At 45.1% G+C, this 13,913-nt stretch overlaps 1 protein-coding gene across 1 annotated transcript in view; it reads right to left on the bottom strand.

Annotated features, from left to right (window-relative positions):
- The window catches only part of P3H2 (prolyl 3-hydroxylase 2), a 74,707-nt gene that overhangs the window by 10,767 nt on the left and 50,027 nt on the right, over positions 1–13,913 (bottom strand). Inside the window, exons 2-4 of the mRNA XM_086467967.1 lie at positions 4,606–4,752; positions 3,473–3,662; positions 544–675 (exon numbers count right to left, since the gene is read on the bottom strand). Coding sequence (XP_086324093.1) covers positions 544–675; positions 3,473–3,662; positions 4,606–4,752 — 469 coding nt within the window. The remainder of the gene's footprint in view (positions 1–543; positions 676–3,472; positions 3,663–4,605; positions 4,753–13,913) is intronic.

Here is a 13,913-nt window from a genome sequence, read left to right as displayed (position 1 = left end):
ACTGCAACAGAACATAAAAAAATACCATACAGGACTACACAACTAGCAGTATTTTATAGCACTGCCAACTCCTGATATTTTTCAACGTTGCCAACTGCTGCAACTTTACTATGAATCTTAAAGTATTTGGCAATTGGCAAAAATTGGTATCTTAGGATAAGCTTGGGCTAACTTGTATATCTGTTGTATATTAACATAGAAAATATATCAACTGGTTTCAGAAAATGTGAAACATATAAATCTCCAGAATTTTAATACCAAAAGGCAAATTAAAGGACCCTAAAAAAGCATGATTCATTTAAAACTTGACTGACAATTTAAAACACTTTTACGAAAATACTTAACTGCATTTTAGTCAACCTGACTTTTGAAGAGACGATTTCCAACGTCCTTTGCTTCCTGACTTTTTCAGACTATGCAACTGCATCACTGTAGCACAGATATCATGGGGAAATATCCTGATTTCCACATGAAACAATTCAAACTTGTACAAAATGTAACAAAACTCAGCAAGCTCTACAAGGAACAGAAGGCAGCCTTTACCTCTGTAATAGGCAAACTGCAAGTAGTCATAATGGAGGGGAAGGAAATTTTCGATGGGCGAGATACGGCCCGAACGCGTGGCGAGTTCTCGGACACAGTCATGTTTGCAGGCCAGGACTTGCATGTAATGATCTGTCAAGAAAAGAGAAGACAATCTGAAATGAGAAAGATGGTGATGGTGCTGAGACGAGGACAGACAGAAGTTAAATCTCCCCAACTGAAGGACATGCAACTCAAGCTGCTCTGGTCCAGCAGATGACTGTGCACCTAGAGAAAGAGCTCGGGCTCCTTCCCAAAGCCAATGGAGAGTTGCAGTCACATTTTTGCTCCCCTTGAGAAAATCTTTCTCCTTCTGTCAACTGTAGAGGGAGCTTGAGCAGCTCTTCTGTGTACCAGGAGATGCTGCTTCTGCCCAGGAAAGCCTGATGGGTGCAGGGATGTGCAGGTGGCAGGTAGCTCTTCAACCCCAAGAGCCAAAGCAACGGCAGGGACACCCACAAATCAAGCAGAGATGTAAAGACAGGCCACATGTGCTGCCACACAAAAGCAATCTCCACACTCCCTTCCTTCAGCTCATCTTTAATGCTCGCCTTTCTGCAGAAAGAAAGCTCCTGAGGGCATGGGGAGGTTTGGACAAGAGGGGCTGGTGCAGCTTCTCAAGCACAACCAAGCAAGGCACCTGCGCCATAAGTCTCAAAGGTCCAAGATGCAAATTTTGGCAGCAAAATCCCCATGTTTGCTGTTTCTCAAAGATGAGATCTCTCCCAGGGAAATGCAAGCACGTGGTAAACATCTGCCATTAGCAAGGTTTCTTAATTGGCGGGAGTCCACAACACAGGCGTGGTATCAGCTGTACAATTTCAAAGCCAACAGTGACATCTGATTCCAGTTTGGAGCCTTTGCTGTAACGTACTTACAAATCTACTTTGCTTGCTCTGTCTTTGTACACCATTTAAAACCTTAAGAAACAAACACAGGCTTGAAAAAAAAAAAAATGTGCTCAGCTACCAAAGCACTTCTTAGAGCTGCCAAAAACAACCTGAGGAATTTGCAATGAATTCAAGTGGAAACTCAAAACAATCCCCATTTGCTCTGGGCAGGTAGTCTGGGTAGTTATCTGATTTACCATACACATCCAGGGTATCACATTAAGGAAAGGAAGAGGGAAAAGGACATAAATAATTCTGATGTAATTTAAACTTATTTAAGTATCCTAGATGTGGAATAATCCATCACTGAGAAGCACTGCTTTTTTCTTGGTATTGTCAAGGTGCCCTAGAAACAGGCTATATAGACCGGAATTAATTCACTGAAATGCATCTGTCCCTGAGGTGAAGAGGTGAGACTGTTTCAACCCCAGGCAGCAGCACAGCAAATCAGCTTGGGATTAAAAGGAGAAACGAGTTCTGAAGAAACTTAAACTCTCTTTTCTTAGTGCATTAGTGTTCCCACTCCCTGCTGAAACATCTGGGCCTGAGTGCCCTGGACCTAGGGGTAAACTCCAGATTATGCTGTCCTGTAAGGAACCACTTATTTCCCTGTAGCAAAGCAGTTGCGTTATGTATCTTATTTCCCTCCATGTGCACTCACTTTCCTGGTTCTTTGGGTGCCTGAACGGCCCTGGGGTTTGGAGCTGTTAACCCCAGGCATATGTGGTCAAGCCAAGTCACGGCACTTGCAGAGACCATGTGGCTTGTTCTTGCTGCCAGGTGATGTGCTGGGTTGAGGACCACCACACCATGACCACGTCTGTGCTCCACATGGTCCAGCACAGAAACAACTTCTCTGTTCACTGGGGCTGCACTCGCACAGCACAGAAACAACTTCACAGAGACCAAAACCTGTTTAACGAGCAGCAGCTTTCAGCAAGAAGGAAGGTGGGTTTTGTTTGCCACTGAAGGCTTCTCTCTTGGAGGGCTCAATCTGGCCCTTGGTATTCTGGTCATGGCTTTAAAAGCAGGCATGATCAGCTGACAGTTACGCTGGTACCAAGTTAGCCTTAAAAAAGTCAACACTTCTCATATTTTTTGCATGGGTAAATAAACCCAACAAAGGCAGCTTCCCATCCGGTATGTTGGCGGTGTCTCATCTTGGTCATTTCAATTAGATTTCCTGTCTCGACACAAACAGAATTATGCAAAACCAAAAAACAATCTGCATCTGAGTGGAGTATTTTCCACACAAGAAGCAAAACGCCAGAACTTGATGCAACTCCAAGACCATGAGCAGATAAATAAGATTGCTGTCACCAAACAAACCTTAATTTATTGCTCTTCTTTCCCTTACGACTAATTAAATGTAATCTCATGTCTATCGAGAATGAACCATTTTAATCCCCCCTGGCTCAGAGCCACACATGCAAATCTGAAGATTACACAGCAATGTTCAATTCTCTCCAGAGATTTCAGTCAAGATCATAATTAGATGGGCTTGTGCTAATGACAAATCCATCTTTTTGGACGAGGAGGAAATCTATGTTCTGAGCCTTTTTGGCAACTTTCCTGGCCATCTGGAGTGTGGCCAGGAGGATTCTGCTGCTCTCTTCATATGTACTGAAAAACAGAAAACAGCGGCCAGCAATGTGTAGATTCCGATTAGGTATGTGAGACTGTGTACAGGGGGAAACCAAGGCAGTTTATGTTAAAGCACCTATACTTCCAGCTCTCAGGGAAAGTTGCAAACACTCCACACATCTGGAAATAGAATTCTTCTAGTCCAGCTCCTACTCAGGACCAAAATGAGATGTTCTAGTTCCCTGCCCTCTGGATTTGCATCTTCTGGCCTTCTAAGGACCACTTGCAGCATGACTCACCAGCAGCAGCGATGGAAGGGAAGACACTTCACCAAATCCAGCCAAAGGCCCAAACTCAGTAACTAAAAACATTGCAGGGCCAAGGGTGAGAACCCTAAGGATGCAAAAAGAACTCACCTGCAATAGCTTCGTAGAGGCCAGCTTTATATTCCAGGTACTCATGTTCCTCAAATCTCTGAGGTCCCTCACACATGATCTGGCAATCTTCATCCTCAGAGTAGTACCCTTTCAATGCGCGCTCCAAGAATTCAATGGCCAGCTCGTACTCCTCCTTGTCGTAGTGCCTTACTCCAGCACTGTAGTCCTCCTGCAAAGTAGGAAGGCAGGAGACAAGACTGTAAGCTGGCCATGCTGCTCAGACTACAGCATCCTCCCCTTGACAACTGCAGGTGCTTCTCAAAAGAAGGTATAAGTAGGCAGGGACAGAATGATCTCCTTGGGTACCTTCCAGACGTAAGCACTTGTACCAAAACACGTTTAAGCCATCAATGGACTTTTGGACCAGTGGAATCTCGTAAACCTGCCTCTTCCTAACTCCTCCATAGTTAGGGAATCTTCAGTGCCACTACTGGATTATGCATTATGTGAAAAAACATTCCTTTTCTTTGTTTTTACCCCCCTACCCAGCAACTACACTGAATGCCAAGGGAAAAGACTGCTCTCGACCCAGGCAGATCTGTCTCAGAATGGCCCCTAATGAACACCTCCATTAATTACAACAAACGGCTACTCCTGCTTCCTTGTGCCTTGTGAAATCAGAAAGTTGGGGTGGCCCTAGCATTTGTGTTGGGCTTTTGCTTTGGGGAGGTGGAAAAAGCTGTCACTCTCCTGCCTGTCACCCTTCATCCTCACCAGCACTGCCACTCATGTGCATGTACCCCACCCAGGTGGAAGAACACAGCTCAAAAGAAACACAAATAAGCCAAGATATGTTTGTCAGTGCCCATGGAAGCATCCATCAACGTGGCCTGCTGATGCGTGTTCACAGGCATGGATGACTCCGGAGTTCCCTAAAAAGAAGGACCAGGTTGGGGATGTAGCCATCAAACAAAGAGCAGAGAGTGCCTTCAAAAAGCAGGAGCTGGCTTGCCTTAAAGGAGAGTGCTGAAAGGGAGAGTTTGTTTTGCCGTATTGTAATACGGACCTTGGCAAGAACATCTCCATTCATAGACAATGCTCTCGGCCTCCTAAAAGTCTTCTCTCCAGACTGCCTGACACTTAACCCAGGCACCTCTTCAGCTCAGACTCACCATGTGCTGCTTGGCCTCCTGGTCAATCAAGCTGACCTTCCCTGCCGTGGTCTTGTAGTTCTCGATGTCCTGTTGTATCTCCATGTGCTCAGGGTTTGCCATGAAGAAGGTGTGGGCTGCATTTGCTGCATCCTCCAGCTTGTTCAGCTGTAACAAGATAAGAAAGACCAAGTGAGCTGGTGATATAGGACAGTGAACACAGCAGTTTATGCTGCACCCTCTGACACCTATACTTCTGACATCCTTTTGGCATCACTGGACTGGGCAATAATGGGATAACCAAGGAAAACCTGAATGCAGAGGCTAAAGAAAACAGCTGAATGAGAGGAAAGCCCAGTGCAACGGAGGCCAGAAGAGCTGGAGTTCCCAAGAGCCAGACAAGTCACTTATCTGTCTGCAACATGGTCAATCGGTGATGGGGTCCAGCCTATTTCCCAGCTGCTCATCCTTTGAACTGAGCTGCTCCAACCCCCTGCACAGTCCCAGGTGGAGAGATGCTCTCATGAGATATGAGATGGAGAGGAGGGGAAAGCAGCTGCTGAGACCGCTCTCCCTACAAGCCTTGGAGGCTGAGTTAGGTCCAGACTAAGGGCTTCTCCTTGTAAATTGGGACTTGGGACCATTTATTAAGCTCAGCTGCATATAGCAGCAAAAGGTCAGACTCTGCTGAAAGTGGCAGAGATACTAAGCAGAGTTTATCTTGGTATATCAAGTTATTCTGTATTTAGAGATTCAGAGCTGAGACCAGACATTAGTTTCACCCTGGAGGAAGCCTTGTAAACAGAAATGCTAGCGCTAAACACACCCACAGCAGCTGCTGGGAGCTCAGGGAGCAGGACAGATGTTCAGGTGAAACATCTGCATGACCTAGCAGGAGAAAGGCCACTTCCATGGCTACTGCACTTGTTCCTGAAAGAAAGCCAACACCACTGAGTACCAGCAAGGTGTGGAGTCAGGCCACTGGGATACGTCTGCAATCTGAGCAGGCTCGGCCAGGCTTGTTAGCCAGGACCAGGCTACTGCTAGCCCTGGCAAGGCTGTACCCAAGTGTTCTCCTTGATAGTGAAACCCACACCAAACCCTGTGTCACTGCTACTAGGCTCCTCCTGAGGCACCGGAGCCAGTGAGCTCAGGCACGCCTACGCTATGGTGCCACCGTGGTATGGCAGCCCACCTGCAGAAACCTGCACACGTACCTACCGGACAACTCAATCAGCAAAGTGACGAGAGCTGAAAAAGAGACCTGCAGAGAAGCATAAGCTTCACACACTGTTATCCTACGCCTGAAGCAGGGCAGAGAGGCCATGTGAGGTGAGGTAAGGCAAGGCCATGGTTGCCCTCAAGACTCTGCTCATCCCCAGGAGACAATGGCAGCTTCCTTGGGGCTCATTAACACTCGATTAATACTTACATGCACTTAATGAGCATCAGCTATAGCTTGCCTTTCCACCAAGCCATGAGAAACACCCAAAACCTCTTTCAGCAAGCCCCTGTGAACTGCCTAGTACTCTGCATTTCTCAGGGGCTCAGAGAGGGCATACACTCATCACCAACCAGGCATATAATAACTAGTTTCGTCTCTGACATATGATTATCTTCAGAGATGTGGCTGAACTGTTAATTGTCTGAACAACCACCTTGTGAGCAGGTTGCTTGTTACCTCCGCAGAAGTGTTTGCAACCATCTTTAAAATTAAAATACACATCCGATAATACATGAACTCCTGTTGAACCAAGTGGGATTGACATCTGGGTGAAATCACGGTGCCTTCTCATTAAGTGATGCCCCTGCGTATGTACATCCTATGGCAATTTTGCATGCATGGCTTGTGAAAGCTTTGTGGTGAAACACTAACGGAAAAAATGCAAAGGATTTGCCCAGGGCACTTGTCTGCAGCAACAGCATGGCAAAAAGTCCTTTTTTTTATGCCGAATTCTGCTCTGAGCAGGAATAGCTGGAGCGGGGCAAGAGTGACAGGTCCGATTCGGTTGGACAAGGAGAGTCCCCCTGGAAGCATCAAACCTACACCTAATCTGCTCCTATTTGGAAAGCAGAGCTGTCTGCCAGCATTAATAAAATACCCCAGTTGTTTAACTGTCAGAATGATGTCTCCTTTCCTACTGTACACAAAGCTTGGCAAAGACTTGGGAAAACACAGGGTGAAGACACGCATGATTTTTGCAAGGTAACCTTCTCTAAGGGCAGTGTGGAGGGAGTGTGTTTTGGTTGCAAAGGAAGCAGCTGGATGCTCTTTGAATCTCCACTCTCAAACAAAATTTCCAAGTGGCAAATACTAAAAAATTACTGTAACAGGTTTCCTTTGGCTTTTCCTCAAAATGAGGTGGAATTAGACAGTGCAGCAAGCTAATTAAAACAATTTTTGCATTTAAAAAAAAAAAAAAAGAGATAGATGACAGTGATTGGGAGAGTTAAAGGTGACGGAAGCAGGGAAGATGTGGAGCACATCAGGACATGCACCGAGACTCGTGGCATGGTGCAAATCCCCCTGAGAAGTGCCCAGTGCTTTATATGGGGTGTTTTAGATTAGGACAAGTGCAAACACAGTCTGCAGAGCAAACCAGGGGGCTATCATGAGTCAAACTGGTGGCAACTGGAGACATCATGGCTGTTGGAAATCACTGGCTGAGCTTGTCAGGGATGCCTGAGTGATTCTGATAGAGAGACATCAAAAGGGAGCAAACACCCAAATCTACCAGGAGATTTGTGAAATTGGCACTTTTATATCAGACAGGCCATTCCGGACACACTCTCACATTGCTCACTGGGGCATGGAGATGTTTTGAAAGCAGATGCCTGGTTACATGAAGACCTTTTGGAGGAAAAGCCCAGCCATTGCCTCAGGGCCAGACCCACGCCAGGCAGGCAACTCTACTAAGCCACCTCTGCTGCTCCGCTGCTCCAGCACAGTGAAAATTGCTTGTGCAGTTCCCAGAAAGGCCAGGGCAGAGCTGGCCAAACAAGCATGGGTGAATACCTCCAAAAGGAAGATGAAAGCTCTGGTCAGATGGCAATCTCAGCCCTTTCTCCAGATATGCCCTTTGAACACGAAAGCACTGCTGTGCTGCAATGCCCACAGAAATGCAAAAAATTTGTCTTGTATAAACTTCAGAAGTTTTTCAGGATTAGCTCTGTGCTGACAACATATGCAGGGAAGCCAGCTTTTACTGCAAAAACAAGATCTATTCCAGCCCTTAGCTTGGAGTTTTCCTAAGGACTCTACTCTCCAGAATAACCTCTTGGCTTCACAGCAGGCGAGCAAAATGACTGTAAGCCATTTTTATCCAGGACAGCACAAAAAACCCCAAACCCTTTGGTGTAGAAATATTTTTTTTTAAAAAAAAGAGACATTCCTATTCTGAACATATATCCCACCCTGAAAAAGCTCATCTCAACATAATCTCATCATGAAAAAGCTCATTGCAGCTGGACAGCATCTGATACAGGAGAAAGGACCAACCAGAGCATCTCATGATGGGTACTTTCAGGTCATGCTGAGTGTAGGTGGGACTGCCGCTGCAGACGGTAATTAGAGAGCTCAACATGGGACAAGAGATTTGTAAGAGACACATGAGCTGCTGACCTGATCCAGAGGACTGCTATTAAGCCACTATTTGAGCTGCTTGGGAGAATTGCATTCTTCCATACCACAGATTTCTGTTCACAGACAGCATCCTGTCTGTGCAGACTCAAAAGGGAACAAATGCATCTCAGCAAGGGATCTGGTCCCTAGAGACTCAAGCTGCAATAGTCTGTTGTGCGATGTTCTTTTTTTCCTTTGGTTCTAGTTCCTTTTCAGAAAGCTGTCAAAAACTGTCACTGATCCTAGGACAGGCTTAGTTCTTCCTGGATAAAATCCACCTCTGTGAGATAGAAAGAGTCATCACGGTTTCTAGACACAACAGAAAATCCCTTTCCTACCCTTGAAACAAGGCTCATACTGTGTCTCGTCCTGCTGGCTCTTCACAGCAGAGATGACCTTTGGAGTTCACTAAATGGACTCAAAGCAGAACTCAACTCAACACTTTTCAATTTATCATGTCCCTTATTTGCCTTAGAAACATTCAAGTAACACAAAGATGCCAACAGCTGCTAAGTTTTGGGGAGTTTTTAAGTGGATGTGTGGATATAAAAGCAAATTCCTAACTGGTAAGACATGTTCAGAGTCTAGCACTGACATTAATTATGAAACACTCCAGAGAAACTTTTGCCAAAACACTCTGAATTTGCAAGGAGCAGGATATTTTGGTGTTTAAAGGTCTGGGCTGGGACTCAGGACACCTGGACTTGGTTCCTGGCCCTGTCACAATCTCACTGTGCAGGCACTGGAAAAAAAACATTTTGTTTTCTTTATGCTTGATTTTCCATTGTTTTAAATGAATAACAATACAAATAATAGCCTTTCTCCCACAGAGTAATCATTTTGTTTATTTAGATGGCAAGCAACCCAGGGACCATAAGCATATGCAAGCATGCAACACAAGGGGATTTCGATCTTTGTACAATCATCACTGAATGAAAATCAGCAAGGAAAAAATGACAGCTATAGAATCACAACCTTAGTATGTGCTCTAAGGTCTGCTTGTTCACCCCACTGGAACGAGATTGCTGGACTATCGCAACAGCTTTGTACCAAATCCTGTGTATTTAGGCCAGAGAGGACAGACACACGAAATCAGAACACCAGCGCCGAGAGCACCCTGGGAACACCCTGTCCATTTTGATCTCACCATGCCAACAGCTAGAGCCAAGAAGGAGAAAACACAGTGCTTCTGGGTTTTGATGATGAAAAGTATTTTTTTTTCCTCATTCAAATGTTAGGAGTGTTTCCTTTCACAGAAAACCAGGAAAATTATCTTAATCAGCAAAACCTCAGATTAAAGAATTTCTGCAAATTGCAAATGCTTTGTTTTCTTCCCACCTGGGACAGTGCTGGCCTGGACTTTAATGGGACTGCAACTTCCAACCTGCAGTAGTGGCTTGGATTAGGAAGGCTGTTTTAACCAGAGCATTAGACAGGACCAAACATAGGCTGGAGAAAGGACCTCAAGTGAACACTTTGAGCATCACTATACAATTGATGCCAATACTCATTGATAACCATTGAGAAAATCCTTTATGAAGCTTTCAAGGGCTGCATGATGAAACACGTAATATAATGTTAACAGTCCCTTAACAGTTCATCATCATTCTGGTACCTGTCAAACTACATATCAGCCAGTAAACTCCATGCCGAGCAATCTAATTTGTACCTGTAATGCCACTGTCACTAACCTGCCATGCTTAGGACATGAACTGTCTCACTGGAAAATGTCTAATCCACTGTTTGATTTCATCATCACTTTGGCTGCTGCGTCCCTCAAAGGGAAATACAGAGGATTCACCTCATCACTAATGCCCACCTGAAAACAGCTCAGACTGGTTCAGCTCCACATGCAGGCATGTGCTCTGAATTCACACTTGCTCTCACTATTTGCAGACAGATGAATTCTGACCAAAGCCTCTCTCATGCCAGATGCTCAGCAAGCTTGCATAGACCCTTAGTCCCTTCCCCTAGGAGATATGCCACACAACAGCACTGTGGGTTTAGCTACAATGACTCTAAGCTTGCAGTCCTTAAAGTTTGCTCTCTGGCGCTTGGCAGTCGGGATAACGAAGCAGAACAGGCACACACTAGGTCTGTGAGATGAGCATTGCAGTCTGCTCGTGCAGCTGGAAGCATGGTGCACCCCCACTTTGCTTACATTGAACAGTGAGACTATTTTTCACAATGAGTTCTCATTTCATCGAACATATTATCAGATACTGGCAACTGTCATGCATTCTGTGTGACTGTCATAATACAATCTGCTTCTATATTAAGGTACCTTCAGCACTTTAGACATAGTTTGAAATAAAACTTCTTTTTTGAGAGGGAAAAAGAAGTAAGGCTTATACACTAGAAAATGTGTCATACCCCTCAAAACCCCAGCGTTTCTTGCCGTGCCAAGACTGGACCTATCTACATGTAACCTCAGTTAATTGCTGAGTGCATGAGCTTGGCATGGAGCTTGTGAGAAAAAATGTCAAACCATTCAGCTGACCTAGAAACGAAAGTCTCAAACTTCCCAGACAACTCCTGGTTTGCTGAACAGATACTGATTTTTCAAGCTTTTCTACAGCTCCACTGCTGCCGTGTTGTATCAAAAGCTTAGTGCAACGGGCTCTGCAGAGGAGTGAGGCTCTGGAGTCAGTAAGCACAGATAACAAGGAAAATAAAAGGTTCAGTGTCATGAAGGATTAATCTTGTGTCTATACAGAGCTTACTGCTTGGGCAAGCAGAAGCAAGGAGCAGTGAGATGGCTATAAATAGCACGTGACCTTGTCTCAACTATTTTAGTATTGCAACTAGAGAAGGAAGAAATTCTCCAGAGAAGTTATCAGGAAATTTTTCCTCTGCTGATGGGATCGTGCATTTGCAGAAAGATGCTTGAGCTGTCTGCAACCACAATGGCACCTGCTCAACATGCAGAAACACTGAAATCGGAGAGCAAGGCAAGCACATGGCAGAAAAGGGCCTTAGTCAAGTGTAGGGAATAGGTATCAAGCGACAAAGACGTGAAGCAGCCTTTGAGTTCATTAACGCACCATGCCCTGCCCTCCAAAAAGTTTACCAGTTTCTTGTCTTCCAACTCAAGATAAATAGGGTTGGCGACCATCCTTGCTACTACTGTGACAGGGGGCAGTAGTGATGCCTTCCTGGAGGCTCCACATGCATCTTTTCAGAGGTCTTTTCCATTTTCAAAATGCAACAACCTTCAATGTGCTTTGGATGACTCCTCTCAGACCACCCCAGTGCGCCTCGCTGTGTGCTGCTGCTCACCAGTCACTCTGGTAGACCCAAATCCAAAACAGAACAAACTTGGAGAATTGGCACAGGGAAACGTCCTCATGAGAAAGGAAACTTAGGAAGGGTTTGGGTTTTTTTGTTATTCCAACAAGCACTTTTTCAGTACACAAACATAAGCGGATTGGTAGCTACACAGTCAAAAGAGCTGACTAGACGTTGAATTAGTCTCCAGAAACTGACAGACACTAGGAAATTTAAAACCAAACTGAACAAACCACTTCAATATTCTTCATGGAACAAATTCTTTTAATTAACCAAGACAGAAATCAGATTTCCTAACAAATCTCCCACCTAAGCCATGCTAGAAGTATTTTACATCAGTGTACACATGTACGGGCTGAGCAGACTGACTGTATCACCCCACCTGAAAAGGCCATTTTTCATTGAGAAAGCAAATTAGACTGAGACACTTCCTTCCTTCCTCTTTGACATGCTCCTCTTAAGCTGTTCCCAGGCAGGTATGAATGAAGATTTTCACACACTGCTGGCTGAGCATCATATGCTTCAGTGCACATGTGGTGTAACAAATACTGCACAAGGAGCAGGGCACTACTTACAGCAAGTGACTTGCAAAACCACTTCCCAGCAGGAAGGACCCTTCCCACATAAATCTCAAACACACTGAGGCATCACAGGACTCATCCACAGAGCAAGCAGTGGGAAATGTGTTTGTGTTTACTGAACCTTCGATCTGACTGATTGTGAAAAACATTCTGAGCCAGACTTTGTCCTGTGTAAACAGTCCTGTCTAATATACTCTGCTGACAGCTAAGTTGGGTGTGAAACAGTATTTTCAACAAGCAAAAAATCCTATAATATGCAGTGTGGGCTCTCCTGGCAAAAAGCAAAACCCCTAGAACTGTATTTTTAAAGCTTGGGCTTTAAGAAACCTCTTGTAGATGGGATTCTTCCCTCCATGCTATTAGATGACAGCCAAGATCACAGACAGGAGCTGGCAGTACATGGATTCAGCACATTGCTCTGTACAAAAAAGTCATGTCTATCAGCTGATAGCTAGCTAGTTGTCTCCTTCCCTCCAGCTGCAAACATAAAACCACACTGCCAACACATGATAGCCGTACCACAGTCAGTGGTGCAAAACATCCTGCACCCTGGACCATAGGCTCTGAGCAGCTGCTCCAAAAGCTGCATCTGGCTAGAAACGGGCTCTTTCTCTATTTTTAAGGATGCCAGCATGAATTGAAAGCTAAGTAAGAGCCTTCCTTGTAATTTTCACTGGAAGAGGCGGGATGTATTCAGCCCTCAGGAATCTGTGCAGATGGTTACCCATGAGGATCCTACACCCTAGAGTTTTCCTTGGTCAGATAATTCGGGATGAGCCACTGGCCCTCGGAGATGAGTAGCATGGGAGAAGCAACACACTTAGAGACTAATGGCAACAAGCAGTGCTAGATACTAAAAGACAAGGGGTATAAAGTCAGCCAGGCTTTCCAGGGTGGAGTTTTTCTCATGCATGTCCTTCCTCCTGTTGTTAGTGCATCCCTGTGGCAGCGCCAGTCGCTGCACACCTGGGAAAGTATCAGTCAAAGATTAGCCTGTGCATTTTAAGCTAATGAAATCGAGCTGCTGAGAACAAGCAGTATGTGACTAGCCCCTCCTTGCGGACCACCAGCAAGAGTCCTGTGGGCTACAGCCTGTTAGACAAATAATGAGTTTCATCTGATATATTGTCTGATAATGGATAGAGAGGCAGGTGGTCCATGGCAGAGAGACTCAGAAATACCTGGGAGGAGGGAGGTGAATCTTGCTAAACCTGCTGGCAAGGAGCGAGGGAGCCCTTTGGTCATGAAGAGAGGAAGGTCGAGGCTGGAATGCTTCAATCTGATTAAAGATAAAACTGATTGTGTGCTTTTAGGGGAAAAACTGAACAAAACAAACTTGGCAGGCAGTTAAATGGGCTGGGGGGTGCATCATGTAAGTGTGAGTCACAGGAGGAAGCAGACAGGGCACTCTCTCCAGCAGCAGAGATGTCACAGGGACATAACAATATTCTACATTTCCACAAAGTCTTCCAGCCTTAGGAAGCTGAAGGCATTTGATTTGGGCCAGAAACAAAGCAAACTCATCTGTGATGAAAGAACTGAAGCAGTGATGACACGGAAATGGAATGGGGAATGCTTAGGAGAGGATCACTTCACGGTGCTTTTGAGGGGAGTCTTACAGTGTCTAAGTTCCCTACACAAGTATAATCCACAACAGAGTCATCGGCACAGAAACAAACTTAACAGTGTTTATTCTAAAGAGGATGAAGGCTAAAGCATGCTGCAGCATGTCTGTATCAAAAGACTTCCCATGAGTAAAGGATTTCATTAAAACAACAGAGACACACAGCCTCCTCTGCCAATGAGAGAATGAAAGTTATACTCTTGTGACTGAACTG

This window comes from Leptosomus discolor, chromosome 7 (genome assembly GCF_034619465.1).
Source record: "Leptosomus discolor isolate bLepDis1 chromosome 7, bLepDis1.hap2, whole genome shotgun sequence".
Taxonomy (NCBI): Eukaryota; Metazoa; Chordata; class Aves; order Leptosomiformes; family Leptosomidae; genus Leptosomus; species Leptosomus discolor.
The sequence above is the reverse complement of the archived record's forward strand: the minus strand, read 5'-3'. Positions and strand labels throughout refer to the sequence as shown.